The sequence below is a fragment of the Phascolarctos cinereus genome, unplaced genomic scaffold, assembly GCF_003287225.1.
Source record: "Phascolarctos cinereus isolate Bilbo 61053 unplaced genomic scaffold, phaCin_HiC Scaffold_4;HRSCAF=312, whole genome shotgun sequence".
Classification (NCBI taxonomy): domain Eukaryota; kingdom Metazoa; phylum Chordata; class Mammalia; order Diprotodontia; family Phascolarctidae; genus Phascolarctos; species Phascolarctos cinereus.
In genome coordinates, this window is record NW_027555847.1 from 119,317,732 (window position 1) to 119,334,926 (window position 17,195).

At 39.4% G+C, this 17,195-nt stretch overlaps 1 protein-coding gene across 5 annotated transcripts in view; it reads right to left on the reverse strand.

Moving 5' to 3' along the window:
* Positions 1–17,195, reverse strand: part of RIC1 (RIC1 partner of RAB6A GEF complex) — a 148,082-nt gene that overhangs the window by 3,335 nt on the left and 127,552 nt on the right. For all 5 annotated transcript variants that reach the window (XM_021006306.2, XM_021006304.2, XM_021006305.2 and 2 more), the window contains 6 exons: positions 9,618–9,734; positions 8,053–8,781; positions 4,265–4,423; positions 4,015–4,151; positions 1,696–1,982; positions 175–369 (listed from right to left, as the gene is read on the reverse strand). In XM_021006306.2, the coding sequence (XP_020861965.1) occupies positions 175–369; positions 1,696–1,982; positions 4,015–4,151; positions 4,265–4,423; positions 8,053–8,781; positions 9,618–9,734 (1,624 nt within the window). The remainder of the gene's footprint in view (positions 1–174; positions 370–1,695; positions 1,983–4,014; positions 4,152–4,264; positions 4,424–8,052; positions 8,782–9,617; positions 9,735–17,195) is intronic.

Consider the following 17,195-nt stretch of genomic DNA (forward strand, 5'->3'; position numbering starts at 1 on the left):
CGTTTTAAGAAGCTCATAGGTAAATCATTCCTATCAAAAATTCTAATTATAAATCTATTTTCATTGCTTCCTCAAAATCTTTTTCATCCTCTGCCAATGAAGGCAAAAGGGGTTACATACTCTTAACTGTTTTTTCCCAGAGAAAGATTTGATGTAAAATGGTATGGTATGTACCTTTATTTAATAAAGGTGACAGGAAGGCATCTTGTGTTTGTGGTCCATGGGATGAGGCTGTATCTATCTCCTGGTGGGTGGGACCAATGCTGCCAAGCCAACTCTGACTTCTTGGGACACTAGGCACTCCAGGATCCGTTTCAAGATTTAAAAAAGGGTCAGCTGACTGAGACTTTAATAACTGTTCTCCCCCTCCTGGGTAGAAACAAACAAAAAAAGGAGGACTCACATTGTTTTCTTCCAGAACAAATGCTTAGACTGTGTTACAGAATAACACTATTACTCTTTCAATTTCATCTCAGTACCTCATAATGCCTCACACACAAAAGTTTTGCTGAATTGAAAACCCTCAAAATATTGAAAGCTCATAGCAAATTTTTATGTGAATATATGTAAGGTCAGTATAAAAGGTGTATATTGACCCCTAGATGCCCCATCTTCCCCCAGTTGACAACCCGGTGCCTCACAACCAAAACAGTTAATCATATTAAGGCAACACTAGGGAATATTAACAATGACTGTGTGGCCAAAATATCAGAACACATGATGTCATCGATGAAAGTAAACAAAAGACTACAGATAGTTCCTACTTCATGTACATTCATATTATGCAAATTCAAATCCCTGGCAGGGCAGCAGAAGGGTGGGGCCACACAGAGGGGAAGAAGGTCTGCAGAATGGTCCATTACTGTTAACAGAGAACTGGCCATAGTTATTTTACATAAGGAACAACTTTTTTTCTGGTCATATACTGGAGCCTCTGGAATAAATGAGATGACAATGATTTTTGAGATAATCCAATATGGACATCATAAGAAGCTTTCCTTAATGACATATGGCAGGGATATAGATTTACAGTCTCATAAAGGGGAATTAGGAACACAGACTTTATGAAAAATAGCAGAAATTAAAAAAAAACTTTAGCCCTTTGTTTCTTCATCAGTTGACACAAATGTATTAGATTACAGAGCTTGGCTGCTCCAATCACTGTTCCCACAGAATAATTCTTCTGAATAAGAAATCTTAAAATAGTTTAAGTTATAATACTGCTACCCCCTAATGTAAAGTAATTCCTCCTCAAAATTCTCCCAATATTTTAGCCCTCTCATGAACTTTTCCATATTATGTCATATACAGCTGTGTATGTCTTACACTTCTAACTAGAGTACAGACCTTGCTCCTCAAGGGCAACCCCTAACACCCAGCACAAGACACTGCATGTCAGAGGTGCTGACCTGTTTGCTAAGTATAGTCAGCCATCTCTCTTCTTAACTGATGTGGTATAGAGTAGACCGCATGAAGGAGGGAGGGTATGCAGGAAACTGGTGGTCAGTCATGGCTTCTAAGTCAGACATATTCTGGGGAAGTCATGGCTGCCCTAGATGATGTGTATACAAGAGGCCTAAAGTATTATCACTCTTATAAGAGTGTGGACAAGGCCTCAGAATGAACAAATTTTCCTAAACATCCACCAGCACACCCGTTTATAGTAGTACAACTATAACTAACAACACATTATACCTATTCGATATTTTCCATTCTTGAATGGTGAACTGATGGAAGAAATGGGGATGACTGGGAATGGCCACAGGAAATCCTTGTGAAGTCTCTTCAGAGCAATCACGAAATCTTCCACTCGAGCAGCTCTGGTGCGCTCCTTACACAGCCAGCCAATCAGTTCAAAGCCTAACTGGGCAGCAAAGCAGCCGAGGTCTTTTAGCCGAACTTCTTCCAAGAGGCGCCGAGCATGTCTCCAGAGCATCATGTCAATGTACATATTTTCAGCAGAGTCACTGTCTTTGCTCCACCTGAGAATGGGTAGACAAGAAAAGCATGGCACAATTCTACAGAATGTTTGTACCAGAGATAAAATGCTATTAGCACATCCAGGGAAATGAGCAATGGACAGACAGCATCAAGACAGCTCAAGTCTGAAGATAAGAAACAAGGGTCAATGATTTCCTTGATGGCTCAGTGTTAGAACTAGTCAAACACGTAATGAATCTCTCCTGTCTGTTGAGAAGCTGGATCTTTCCATCTCTGCCAGGTTGCAAATGTGCTGCTCCTGGGTCTCATCCCACTGACTGCCATGGGGGTTTTGACTTCTTTCCATCCTGGGCCCGAGTTCTCTCTTCCTCTGGCAGCCTGGCAGCTCCCTACTGTGGGGGGGGAGGGGGATCTCACTATGGCTCAAGAACTTCTGAGCCTGAGAGATCTGTCAGCCTGTGCTTCTCTGGCAGCTGGGGTTACCAGCACATGCCACACACCTGGTCCAAGGTACTGATTTTGCTAGGTATTCTTTCCTGATTGTACACACTGTTTGTAAATACAAAATACTGAGGCTGAATGACACTTTGGCCACTGATGTTATTTGGTGTTTGAAGTTAGCATTAGTAACCATGTGCTTTAAGTTCAGAATAAATGCCAAAACAAAGTTCACAGACCCTTTACAGGTGAAAAAGAGGAAGATGACAATAGACATGACTGTACTAGGGGGTCAAAGTATGGCAAATACAGCCAAAGATTTAACAATGAGACTATAAAACTAGTACTTGACTTAATAAATGTTTTCATTCTTTTTTTTTTAAAAGTTCCTACTATGTGCCAAGCATTATATACACACAGAGTTACTTGAGAGCTGGAAGGAGCCTTAGAAATTACCTAGGCCCAAATAAACCTGACCTGTCCAGGATCCCACAGTTTAGTGACAAACCTGGAATTCAAACTCAGGTCTTCTGACCTGAGTTCAGCTCTCTTTTCACTATACCTTTCTTACTATTTAGAAAAAAACAAAAAACAAATCCAAAATCCTGAGTGTTTCCTAAGTGTAAAGGTATTAGTGAGATGCTACAGTAAACACTGAAAAAGTAGAAGGGAGGTAGGAGGTAGTATGAGTTGAAAGTGTTTTGACAAGATTAAAGGAAAAAAAAAAGATGATCAAGATATTATACAGTACAGAAAACACAAGGTGGATTTCACAGAGTAGTAAAAGGGATACCCTAGCACTTCTGGACGCTGTCTGGCTCTCTGCTTCTTTATTCTGTGGCTGGCCTTTGGGGCAGGAAGGGAGAGGTGATGGTTTCCTCCTCTTCCTGATGACTCCACCCAAGGGCAGTCAAGGTAAGAGGTGTAAAGAAGGTGTTGGTGGGGAGGGGGAGATGTGAAACTACTAGCCAAGAAAAAGTATGGAGATTATTTTAACTATCCATTTTATCTCTGTCCATACTCTCCCCCTCCAAAGAAAAATAATTGCTATCACCAGCACTCTTTTCTCTTCTCAGTTTCCTCACCTGTTATTCTCATCCTTCAACAAACAGGACCAGTCTTGAGCGCTAAGGGGCAAAAATATTAGGTGAGGAGGAAAATGGGGAAAGAGAAAGGAATTCTAATTGTGTGTTATTTTGGGGTGGATCTAGAAAAGGGAAATTAAAATGAGTCAAAACATTTCCTCAGATGATACTCAGTTATTCAAATCCTTAAGACTACCTACCTATCATATATGAGAGTAACTGCACAGGATTACTGGGTAATATAAATACTGGAATATTCTGAGGAGTTGCAGTGGATAGGAAGCTGGGCCTGGAATCAAGAAGACCTGTGTTTAAATCTAGTCTCAGATATTTACTAGCTGTGAGACCTTGGGCAAGTGACTTAACTTCTTTCTGCCTCAGTTTCCTTGACTATAAAATGGGGATCATAACAGCAGCTCCCTCACAAGCTTCTTGTGAGGATCAAATAATATTTGTAAAGCGCTTAGCATAGAGTCTGACACAAAACAGGCACTTGATCAATGTTCTGTTTCCTTCTTTTCCTTTCTGACTTTCCTCCTCTTCATCTTACCTTTTCCCAGAAGGACCAGAAGGCATACTGAGGGTTTTCTGCAAGTTCAGCTTGCTAGCAGGCAAGGTTTCAGCTGACTGTGACAAACTGATGCTTCGGTTCCTGAAGAACTCAAATCCACCACCTGAACTGGGTTCCTAAAGGGAAATGTCCACAAGAGAAAGAAAAGGGAGCTTGTAAGGTGCAATGCCAATGGACAAAAGACAAGTGCTGAAGGATGACCTGAAATGGTACCATTTTTATTCCAAACCTGAGTAGTAGGTGTTGGTGGAGGTGTCTCGGATTCTCCAGAGCCAATGGCTTTAAGAAATCGAATCATGTGTCGACAGAGGTCCCACTTTCCTTGTTCCAAAGCAGTGTTGAAGAGAAGAGTGGCGTGCTGCCTGCTCACCGCTGGGACTTCCATATTCTAGAAACAACAATGATGGCCAAAAATAAAGAAAAAAACAGGGTCACTCAGATACCATTGCCCTTTGAAAATGAGTTTCCTATTCCCAGTCGTAACAGTGAAGACAAAAAAGGGCAATGGAAACCCACCATGGGTCTAAGTAGATTACAGCAAATTATAAATGATGACACACACACCAGAAGTGATCATCAGAGAATCTAAGATCAGAAAAGGAGAAAGGTTGAGCATGTAGTAAGAGCATGAGCTAAGGATACGGAAGAGCCTGAATGCTAAACTGGTTAAAAGACCCAGAGGAAAACTTCCAGGGTGGCAGGTAGATCCACTACAGAAGGTTTATGGGAGTACAAGGTAGGAAGTACTCAGGAAGTCAAGAATGGGTTGCCATATGCACCACTGAGGAGCAAACAATATGACCAGTCTATTTTTCCCATGGGTTTTCTAGAATAAGCAGTTCTAGAGGACTGGTTTATTAGTGGAATTAAAATTCAGGTATACAAATAGTAAAAACTTCTTAATCCCATGGGAAGGTGAGGGAATTACTCCACTAGCATAAGGTAATCTTCTAGTAACCTTCTATGGTTTTTATGAAATAACTGGTACTTAGAAGTAGAGTGAATCCATCCATTCATTTACATGCATACGTCCCCAATTACTGTACATATTGTACAAACACAGGCTTACTGCCTGACTTTGTTCACACTCTTCCGGTAGGGTGCCAAGAGGACAAATTTAATTTCAATCATTTTAGACTCCTCCATGTCGATTCACCTATTCAATCTGTTGCTAAATCTTGTTTCTACCTTTACATTTCTAGCATACATCTGTTCTCCATTCACATAACCATCACCCCAATCACCTCTCAGTTGGTCTATTGCAATCACCTTCTAAATGATATCCCTTCCATCAGTCTCTCTCTTCACTCCAATTCACCCTTCACTCAGGTGCCAGAGTAATTTTTCTAAACCACAGGTTTGACTGCCATCCACCTACTCAAATTATATAGGCTCCCTGCTACCTCCAGGTTCAAATACAAAGTGCTCTGGCACTTAAAACCCTTACTAAACCTTCCTACCTTTCTTGTCTTTTTCTACTTTACTCCCCTGGATGTGTGCAAGGATGCTTTGCTCCTTGCACACAACATCTTCATCTGTCCCTGTGCTTCCATGCCTGGGCATCTTCTAGGACTGGAATGAGATCCCCTCTCACCTCCATGTCTTAGTCTCCTTAGCTCCCTTCAAGACTTGGTTCAAATTCCAACTTCTGCTGAAGGCCTTTCTTGGTACCCCTAACTGCTTCCTTCCTTCTGAGATGACCTCCCATTTACACTATACATCTTGCACATAGACAGTTAATTACATGTTGTTTCCCCCCATCAGAATGTGAGCTCCTTGAGGGCAGAGACTATATCCCCAGCATTTAGCATATGACCTGACACATCGTAACTGCTTAATAAATAAATGCTCATTAATGTTTCAAAGTCTACTAAAGAAAGAACCAACAACCCACTTTCTGATAGGTGGCTGAAGAACTGGGAATAAATTACAAATTTATCATAAGGTGGCTAATTCAGGATAACTAACTAGGAGGGATCATGAAGATCTTCTAGTCTACCAGTTTTCAAAGTATGGTCTGGAGGTGATCCCAAGGGATCCCTGAGACTAAAAGGGCAGTGGTCAAGACTATTTTCAGAAAATACTAAGACTTTTAATTTCTAATACAGCAGATATTGATAGATATGACCCCATATAAAAGGTCTTTTGGGGGTTCCTCAATTTTCATAAGTGTAAAGGGGAGTCCTAGAACCAAAAAGTCTGAGAACTACCATTCTGTACCCACCCTTTCAGTTTACACATGATGAAATTGAGGCCCAGAGCAGTTAAGTGACAAAGCAAGCAATGAGTCAGGTCTGTGCTCAGTTCCTCTGATTCCAATTCAGTGTTCTTTTCACTTATACCATGCTTTTATTTTTATCTAATTATTATTTAAAATAAGATAATTAATTCTCTGTTTTTAGGCATCTTGTAGTATAGTCAAATGATGTGAAATTTCACCACTAATCATATCTTCAAGAGCACATTTTTTCCCCCTCATAGTGGATGATATCTGGAGAATAGGTTTCAAGATAGAACTTGTAAATGGAATTTTTTGTCAAACAGAATTTAACTTTTTCAGTAATATAAAAAGCCCTATCATTTTTTAGGGAAAAAGGGGAACGAAATGATGGGGAGGATCATGCTAAAAAGGGTCATTATATAGGACCTGGTGATGAAGTGGAAAGATCATTCCTGGGCCTTGCTGCTGGAAGACCTGAGGCTTCTCACTCACTGGGCCTCTGACTGGGGGAAGCTGACTAGTCTTTTTAAAACACTTCAGTTTCTTTCATCTCTAAAAGAAGGATCATAATACCTTATCTATCTTACTATGTAGAAAGTTCTTTGTTATGCAAAAATTAATCCCCCCCCTCACACACACACACTGGGCCTGTACCGCCTATAGTGTGGTTACAGGAGCTCCTGGTGAGCACCTTAGAGTTCTCCAAGTGCAGATAAGAACCACTTTGGCAGCTCACAGACTAAGAGAGTGGGGAACTGAGAGGTGAAATCCCTTGCCCTGGCTCACACAACTATTATGTGGCAAAGGCACGCTAGACTAACTACAAGGCCAGCTTTCTATCCATTCCACTCCACCATGATTCTTTTCATTGAAGGACAAGTCTGGTGCCAGCATGCCCGTAACTCCAGTTATAATCATGTATATTATTCAAGTTGCTGCAGTTAAAAAGCTTGTAGCTGGATACTGGAATTGAGCTAGTGGTTTTCTGGAAGGTGAGCTACCAGTTTCCCCAGGCTCTTTTCCTCCCACTTTGACATTCTTAACTTAGTGTCCCCATAAACTCCAAGATTTTACTTTGGAAAATTAGAAGTTCATCTTCATTTTAATTTAAAATTATTTGGGTCACTGAGATACTCCAGCTAGTAATAATGGAATAGGACCCTGGTTTTATTTTATTGGTTTTCAGAACTGGGACCACGATTAAGAGGATTGGCTGGAGCATTCATATTATGCAGATAGAGGTAAAACTTGTCAACCAACATATGCTTTTACCAGCAATGTTTTCACTGTTATTATATGTAACTAAAATCACATGTCTGCAATTCCATGGTTTATCTCCTAGGTCTACCCACAGGGCCTTGTTTATTATAGGTATCCAAGTATATATTGTGTACCTCTCATCAGTTCAGAAGATAAAACTATCTTAGAATTATAGAATTTTGAATTGTAAAGGACTTTAAAGGTCACCTATTCTAACCTCTCTTCTATTAGACAATTTTAGTTTGAAATAACACAATTGGGGGAAGCTCAGCTATGTCCGCTGTAATTTTGCAAAATGGTATTTGCTGCACCTGTTAATTTACTGCACTAGTGCTGTATAAAGGGCTGAAAAACTCAATGGCTTGCTTTACAACACTCGAATATACTGTTCATATCTTCAAGTGACAGTGGGGTTCTTTTCAGGAAAAGCACAATTGTAAATGTAACAGACAGACTATACTGAGACTGCATTAAACACAGAGTGCCCAGACTTTGTGCTTGCTGATTCTTGCAATGACTTCAGAAACTACCGTTACCTGTAAGATAATTAGGTATGAGGCAGCTGTATCCAAATCCTGTGCCATCAAACATTCCTCAAACAAATCCTTAGGGTTCCCAACGGCTGCAAAAAGATAATTCCACAGGGCATACTCAGTCTTCCTGGCACAATGAACAACTGTCTGCAGGAAGAGAGGGAACTCCGTGATGAACTTTGCTACAGTGGGAAGCAAAGGGTCGGGAATAGGCTCCCGTGAGGTAGCTTCTTCTTCCAACACTTCATGGAGCATCAATTCCAGCACGTGAGGGAAGTAAGGTAATGCGGCACAAGACTGGGCCAAAAGCAAGGCTTGTTCACCAAGGTTCCTGACCAAAAGCTGGCGCAGAATGTGATGGAGGTAGATCTGGGAGGTCCTCTCCACAACACAGAAAGGAAAAAGTACCTCTAACTGTTCCTTAGCATTGCCACGGGTATACAAACAGTCATAGAGCAAAGTGTCATTGACAGCACCAAGGACCAATGCATCTTCAAACAGGACAGCCAGGGGATAAATGTTGATGTGGAAAGGCAGCATGATTCGTCGGGACAGGAAGGAATGTGGTTTTCGATGATCTCGAGGAAAAAGAGGAAGCCATACTTTCATCCCTGCCCCACCACAGCTCAGCCAGAGCGCCTCCAGAAGATGGCGTTTTTGTTTATTGGCTCGACAGGTTGTCCAGACATTTTCAACAGATTGGGCTAGTACAACAGGAGGACAGAATGGCAGCTGGAGAATGAGAGATGTAAAACATCAGATTTTATTAAAATATTAAAAAAGAAAATCGAGAGGACTGTATCTTTCACTTTTTGCCACTAATAAATAACTAGTGTTCTCTTGTTTAAAGTGCAGCACAGCAATTTGCTATGAAATGTAAGGTGGATTTACTAAAGAATACAGAGGATCCTTTCACAGTTCAAGTCTCAAAAAAGGTCTCTTGCTTCTGTGTCAAATGCTCTGAAAACTGGCAAATTAATTCCACTATTTGAAAATACTTACCATGTAGAAAGGATATCTGGAAAACCACTTTTAATGACACTTAAAAGGATTCTCAACTGACATCTGCTGTATCTGTTGACCAGTTTTCTCTCCTCAGCCACTTATCCTTTTCCACTTAAAAATGGGTAATTTTTAGTCAGAAATGGCCTGAACCATCAATGCTTTGGACTCACAGGATGTGGATTAAGGAATTACATAAACTCACCATCTTTCACCACTCAAAAACTGTCACACTCTCTTAGCTGGAAGACTTTTGTTCATTTTCTCAGACTCTTTACATTGCAGAAGAAATGGTGATAATAGAATCAAATTCAAGGAACATTACAGTCACAGATATTGGGGCCAGAGGTGATCATGGAGATCATCTCGTCCAACTCCCTTCCCTTTAGAGTAGAGACAAATGAGGTCCATACAAGTTAAATAACTTGCTCAAGATCACACACCTAATGTGTCCAAATCACAATATGAACCAAGATATTCTGATCCCAAATACAGTGAGATTTTTTGTTTATTTTTACTATACCACACTTCTTCAACCCTTAGGAAGAACTCTCTACTTTACTCACAAGTTTCCTTTGGTTAGGGCTATTATCCTTCTCCCGGATTTGAGGGCCCGATCGATCCCTCTGCATCATGATGAGCTGTCCTGCCAAATTTAGCATGATGCTTTCTGCATCACAGGCCTGAGGAAGATAAATTGCTCTGCTTTGTCATTAAGTTTGAGAAGTTTTCTCAAGTTTACCATCCATTCTAGCACATTATGCATACATTTCAAAACCAAAGGTGCTGATTTTCCTATCTGTAGCTATTAAGTCAATGAACAAACATTTACTCAGGTATTCAGCACTCTAGTGGGCATCTGCCCTTGAAAGAGCTTTACTATTTAAAGATAAAGATATAAAACTAATATGTGTGATACCACAAATTAACGAGACAACCCAGGTCATAAGTGAATGTGTTGTGACTTTATTCATTATTACCACATTTGTTTCTCTGTACCCTCTGATATAATGGATGACCAACTCTTTCCTTTGCTATAATGTTCCTTTACTGGTTTCCATGACACTGCTCCTTAGTATCTCCTTCTATCCATGAACCTGTGTTTCTCTTCCTTGTTTTATACTTGACTAATTCCTCTTAAATGTAAGTATTCTCTGAAGTTGTGTTCGTGGCTCTTTTCTTCTCTCTTTATACTTTCATCCCATCATGCTACTTTCTCAGGGTTCAGTTATCATCTCTGCCCCCCACATTCTCCCCAGAGCTAAGGTCCTAGGTTTCCAGTTATCTGCAAGATAGATCTCCTGTATATCCCGAGAGCACCTCAAATGGTGTCCACAAAACCTATCTCATCTTCCCCCTCCTCCAAGCTTATCTATTTCTATTGATAATATCACCAACCTTCCAGCTTCAAAACTTTGCAGCCATCTTTGACTCCTTCCTCACCCCACAGATCTAATCAGTTGGCAAGCCCTATCATTTCAATGCTTCAGTAATTTTCATACTCAGTCTCTCTTTTTCATTTCTAATGGTACCATTCTTGTTTAGAATGGTACTTGGGGTACTGGAGCATCCTCCTGACTGGCATGGTTGCCTCCAGTCTCACCCTTTGTCAACTTATCCCCTATGCTACTAATTAATTAACGTCCTTAATGTTAAGGTTAAATTCATGTCATTACCCTTAGAAAATACACACACACACACACACACACACACACACACACACACACACAGAGCAACTCCCCAGTACTTAATGAAAAACTTTTTATCTCTTGGCTTACAAGACCATCCATTATGGCTCTAGCCCAATGGTGTCAAACTGAAATAAGGATCTCTATGAGCTGTGTATTGACATAGAAAAATCACATACTAGTATCACCCAAGTTTTATTGTATTTTTATTTTGTTAAATATTTCCCAATTACATCTTAATCTGGTTTAGGCTTCACTTAGAAGTGTTATGGATTGCATGTGGCTCACAGGCCACATGTCTGACACCTTTGTTCTACTTGACCAGTTTTATCTCATCTTCTACATGACAGCAAAACTCCTTCTACCCCTTCCTCTATCTGGGCCTTTGCTCATGTCATTCTCCCCTCCACTCCCACTTATGTTAAAGTCCCTACCTTTAAGGTTCAGCTCACATAGCACTTCTTCTAAAAGGCCTCCCCTGAAGGCGCTGCCCCCCTGAAATGAATGTGTTCTCTATCTCTTGAAATTTCTCATGGAATTCTGCCTAGATTTTCCAATCACACCACAGTTATTTTCATTCCTGTCCTCTTCATTAGATTTTAAATTCCTCCTATGTCATACCTATATTTTGCATGCATAGTAGATACATAATCTTGCTTAAGTGAATATGATAAACACTACACAACCCAGAAGCAACAGATCAGGCCTAGCAAACAAAAAATAGAAGACATGGAAAGTGATGACAGACTTGTCTTCATTTGATTACAACCTCCTCCACTGATTATCTAGTGACTGATTAAGGAACCTGGGAAATTGACCAAATAGTAGCTGTCATCCTGGTGTGAATTACAAATCAGTTATACCTGAACAGCTAGACTCATCTGGCAATTTACTTGTGAGAGACAGGGAGAAGGGTATGAAAAAATTGGCTTTATGAAAAGATTGGCTTTTTAAAAGCAGTGTTTTGGAGGAATCCACATGATTATGAACCAGTTTGAGGGGGAATAACTTTCTCTAATATGAAGCATCAAAACTGAGGGGACTATTCCAGTGATCTGTGGGATTTATGCTATTTCTCTTTCTATCACAGAACAAAAGATCTTGAGACTGGAGTGATGGGCTGATTCTAACAAGATGAACTTTAATAGAGATAAACGTAAAGGCTTGAACTTAGATTATAAAATGAACTACATAGGTACAGCATGAACAGTAGGTAGATCAAAGGACTTCAGGGAGACCTAAGTTCAAATCCTGTCTCAGAGACTTACTAAGTTGTCTGTGACTCTGGGCAAACCACTTACTCTCTCTCAGCTTCAGTTTCCTCTTTCGTAAAATGGGGATAAGAGTAACTTACCCCACAGGGTTGCTGTGAAGATCAAATGAATTAACATATGTAAAGCACTTTGCAATCTTAAAATGCTGTATAAATGCTAATTATAGTTATTATTATTAGATATGTCTAAACAGTAATTTATGTTGAAAGGGCTTAAGGATCTTTTTTTTTTAGCAGACTGAAAGCTACTATTAATGGTTAAAAGCTAGCAATAATATAATACTTGAAGGTTTACAACACACTTTATATATGTTAATTTATTTGATCCTGAAAACTACTATATTAAGTTCACGCTGAACTGGTCAAACCACAGGTAGTAAACCATGAGACAGTAAGATCACAGCATAGGTGATGAACAGAGATTATAGGAGAGTGTGGACAAAGTGGTGAGGATGATGAACTGGTTTAGGAGGAATGAGGAAGAGGGAGAGATGGAAGTTCAGAAGCTTATGAAAGCAAAAAAATTCCAAGTTCAAGCTCATGGCATAATTATGATTGAGGTGTACTTTGTGGGGGATAAAGTGCTAGACCTGGGGTCAGACAAACCTGGGTTTAAATCCTTCCTCTGATAATTAATAGCTCTGTGAGCCTGGGCTTCAGTTTTTCTCATTTATAAATGGGGATAATATATCACCTGCTTCATAAGGTTGTTTTGAGTCTCAAATTAGATAACGTATACAAAACATTTCACAGACCTTGCAACACTATATATATGTGAGTTACTATTATTTTTTCTATCTTTGGTTCTTATCATTTTGATGGGTTTCAAAAAGACTTCCTGGGAGAAGCTGGTATCCTGATATTCCTTCATATTTAATGTTCTATGGACTATTACATAGACGAAATAACTGCTCCTTGTAGCATTATGAAAATATTAAGATAATGTAAGCTTATTTTCTATAGGCTTGCACTCTCAGGTCTTTGTAGTTCAAAGATTTATCCACTGTCATTCCACCAAAGGCAGCAAACTTCTGATGTATTAATTCTACCTACCAGGTTATGTCTTACTAGTTAGTTATTAGGTATTAATTTTTTATAGCCTATAGTGATGAGCTACAGTTTTTTTCCCCCTTCAAAATCGATATTGTTCATTGTCTGGACTCCTTAAAGAAGACCCCTTCTGTAACCAGTGGCAATGGCCTAGTCCTAAATTGCCATCAAAAACTCCTCCGTTTTCACAGACACTTATAACTCCATTGGTTGTATGTTTTTTTTGTTGCCTGTTAGCAACCTTTACCATTGCTTAGTTAGGTGGTATCTACTGGTACCAAAAGTATGTCTGTAGTTTTCTGGCCTGCTTGTTACATGCCCTGAGAATGTCTATCAAGAGACAAAGCTTCTGTGTGAACGGAAGCTGGGGAGGTGCTCTGCCAGTAATTCACGTGCCAATGTACAACATTTGAGCCAATAATTATCGACCTTGTCAGGATCCACCAGTTTTCAGTTTTGCAAAGGAGCAAGACTGACCTTCATTTGAGATTTACCTCTTCTATCATTTACTATATTAACGGTAGACATGCATTACATTTTTGTTTGATTTAACTTGTATTTTCAAAAATTATGGACTTCTTTTTACCATATTAGACAACCACAACTTTTTCACATCGTCCTTTTTTTCAGGTTCTCTCTTACCTGTAATTTCTTTATCCATTAATCTGCGGCAGTAAAGTTTCTAGTTGCTGTTGAATTTATACTTTGGCTTCTGTGCTACTCTCATGCCTTGCATCACTTCACCTTTTGATTTTCACTTTCAATTGCTCGTTATGGGGAACGGGTTATGTAGAATTTTTTCCCCTGTATTCCTTCCTACATATTTCTTTTTTGTTGCCTTTAATTAGGCCTGCAAGCCATCCACCGCACACATCAGCTATATAGTGAGGTCCTCTTCTAATGCCTTTCTGCAGACTTGTGAGAACTCTCTCTTGCAATTTCCTCCATGGTCGTCTCTGACTCCAGTCCTTGGGAAGATTCATTGACAAAGGGGCAGCTAGGTGGCACAGTGGACAGAGCTCCAGCCTTTAAAGTCAGGAGGACCCGAGTTCAAATCTGGCCTCAGACACTTGACACTTACTAGCTGTGTGACCCTGGGTGAGTCACCTAACCCTGACTGCTTCAGTTAAGAAAAAAAATTCATTGATAGCTCTACTTTTCTTTCTGTAGTTCCCAGCATAGCAGTGGCCATTTCCTATACCATATGCCTTGGTCCAGAAATGTTTTTATATTTTCTCTTAAGTACTGTGGAAGAACGAGTTTCACTCATGATGGTTACAGTAGTTACCAGCTTTTGAACTACTTTCTCTTGGTATAATCGGTCTGTTAGTTGAATTCATGCTGTCAAACTCAAAAAGGCTTTTCAGAATACAGCGTAAGTATGCACACCTACTTTTCAAAATCATTTGGGATATTGGCACTGTGTTTGTCATCCATTTTGTTATTAGGTATAATGTCTAGAGTTTGTAATAAGTGAAAAGTTTCAATGACTTCAGGTTCTTCCAATTTTTCCTTCTTCAGATTGTTAGGTAGCTTCCTCACTTTCATCTTATTCTGGCTAACTGAGGTCTACAGATTAAGTTATTTTTTATGATTGTCCTACTTTGGTCAGCAGTATACTGTTGTGAGAAGTAGCTGAGGGTACTCACTGACTAAAAACAATACGAGTCCTTGCTCAATTCTGTTATTATATAGTACTAGTGCATAATGAAAGCATTATTGCTTTAGTGGGATCTAAGATATGACTATCCCGGTGAGTGGCTGCTATAAAATAAAACTGTGGGTCATGAGAGTTGAATAGGTTGATGAACCAGGAAGTGACAGGGTGTTTGATGGGCTAGCCATAATTTCTAATAACACAATTCTAAAAAGGCTGCTCATCTGACTATTCATAATATGCAAAGTGTCATATGGAAGAAGGAAAAGACCTTTTTTTAACAAGCAGTGAAAAGGAACAAGCATTTATTAAGCACCAACTATGTGCCAGGCACTGTGCTAAGGGCTCTATCAATATTTTCTCATTTGATTCTCCCAACAATCCTGGGAGGTAGATGTGATATATATATATATATATATATATATATATATATATATATATATATATATATATGTTCCATTTTACAGATGAGGAAGTAGAGGCAAACAGGTGAAGTGATTTGTCCAGGGTCACACAACTAATAAGTGTCTGAGGTCAGATTTTGATTCACTATAAGAACAAACTTTTTTTTAAAAAACAATGATGATGACAGGATTTATGTGAGCTTCAACTTACATTCTTACATTTATTCCCATTAAATTGTTGTTAGTCTTGGACCAATATTCCAGTTTATCAGCTATCTATCACAATAGCTTTTTCCCCCTATTTCATGCATCTAAAAATCTGATAATAAAGTTTTCTTGGGGCAGGTAGGTGGCACAGTGGATAAAGCACCAGCCCTGAGATCAGGAGGACCTGAGTTCAAATCCGGCCTCAGACCAAACACTTGACACTTACTAGCTGTGTGACCCTGGGCAGGTCACTTAAACCCCAATTGCCTAAAAAAATAATAATAATAGTAAAAGTTTTCTCTACTTCATCTAAATAATGTGTATGTTAAGGTAGGGAAGTATACACTGTATTTTACAAAGCTTTAGTGCTTAAAAATAAGTTTCAGCGATACTGTGCTCAGTAGGTGAACGGCTTCTACTGCCAGCATCAAGATATGCTAAAACTATGTTAAAGAGACACCTTAGGACATGGTTACATTTTAGCAACACCAAAAAAAGATTTTTAAAAAGCCTTTCTAGTCTTCTTATACCTTACAACTCCCACTCCCAAGAACTTTTCAATCCAGTGACACTGTCTCCTTGCTATTTTTGAGCAAGAAACTCCATGTTCTCATTCCAGATCATTTTTCAATAAAATTCTCTTTCTCCTCCTGGATTCACTGGTTTCCTTCAAGCTCCAGCTAAAATCCCATCTTCTACAGAAGCTTTCTTAATTCTAGGGACTTCCCTCTGTTGATTACTTCCAACTTGTCCTGTATATAATGTGTTTATAACATAGTTATTTGCATATTGCCTCCCTCATTGGTCTGCTTGCTAGCTCCTTTAAAGCCAGGACCATTTTTGACTTTCTTTGTATGCTCAGAGCCTGGCACGGTGCCCAGTAGAGAGAAGGCATTTAATAAATGTTTACTGGCTGACTTACATGAAACTATCCCAAACTTTTTCTCAAACCTCTCATGCTAACTCCTCCTCAATCCTCCTTGACAGAAGACCTTAATTTATACCTTAATGAAAAACAGAAGCCATTTGTCATGAAGTCCTTCTTGTGCATCTTAAAACTCCTTGCATTTCCCAATCTCTCCTCCTTTGTTCTAGTCTCTGATGAAGAGGTGGGCCTTCTTACTTGGGCAAACCATTCTACCTATGCCCCTTGATCTCATCCTTCTCATCTCCTTCAGCAACTTTCCACTCAATCATTCGCCACCTCTTATTAATCTTCATTCTTTGCCTATCTACTGGTCACTTCCCTGATGCCTACAAAATACACCTTCCCTTTGGGTGATATTATGTAGAATGAAGTGAGCAGAACTAGAACAACTGACAGCAACACTGCAAAGAAAAACACCTTTGAAAGACTCAAGAACTCTAATTAATGCAATGACCAAAACACAAGGACTGATGATGAAAGACAGGGAGGAATGATAAAATCAAGATGAAGAATGAGACACAATTTTTGGAAATAGTCAATACGGAAATGTATTTTGCTTGACTATGCATATTTTATATTTCAACAGGGAGTGGGGGAAGGAGAGAAAAATTAAAAAAAAGAAGCTAAAATTTTATTTTTGAAAAGCCTTTCTCATCCTGAAAAAATATTCATTTGACTCCACCATTCCCCCAAACTATATCTTTGCTCCCTTTCACAGCCAAACTCTTAGAAAAAGTTGGCTATATTTGTTTTTTCTGCTTCTCAATCCCTGTAATCTGACTTCTCACCTCACTGCTGCTTCCAGGTTACCAGATGACTTCTTACTTGCTAAATCTGATAGCTCTTTACTTAATCATTGTCCTTCTTGACCTCCCTGCACCATCTGACAAAACTGACCACCTTCTCCTCACTAGGCTTTGTGACACTGCTCTCTCTG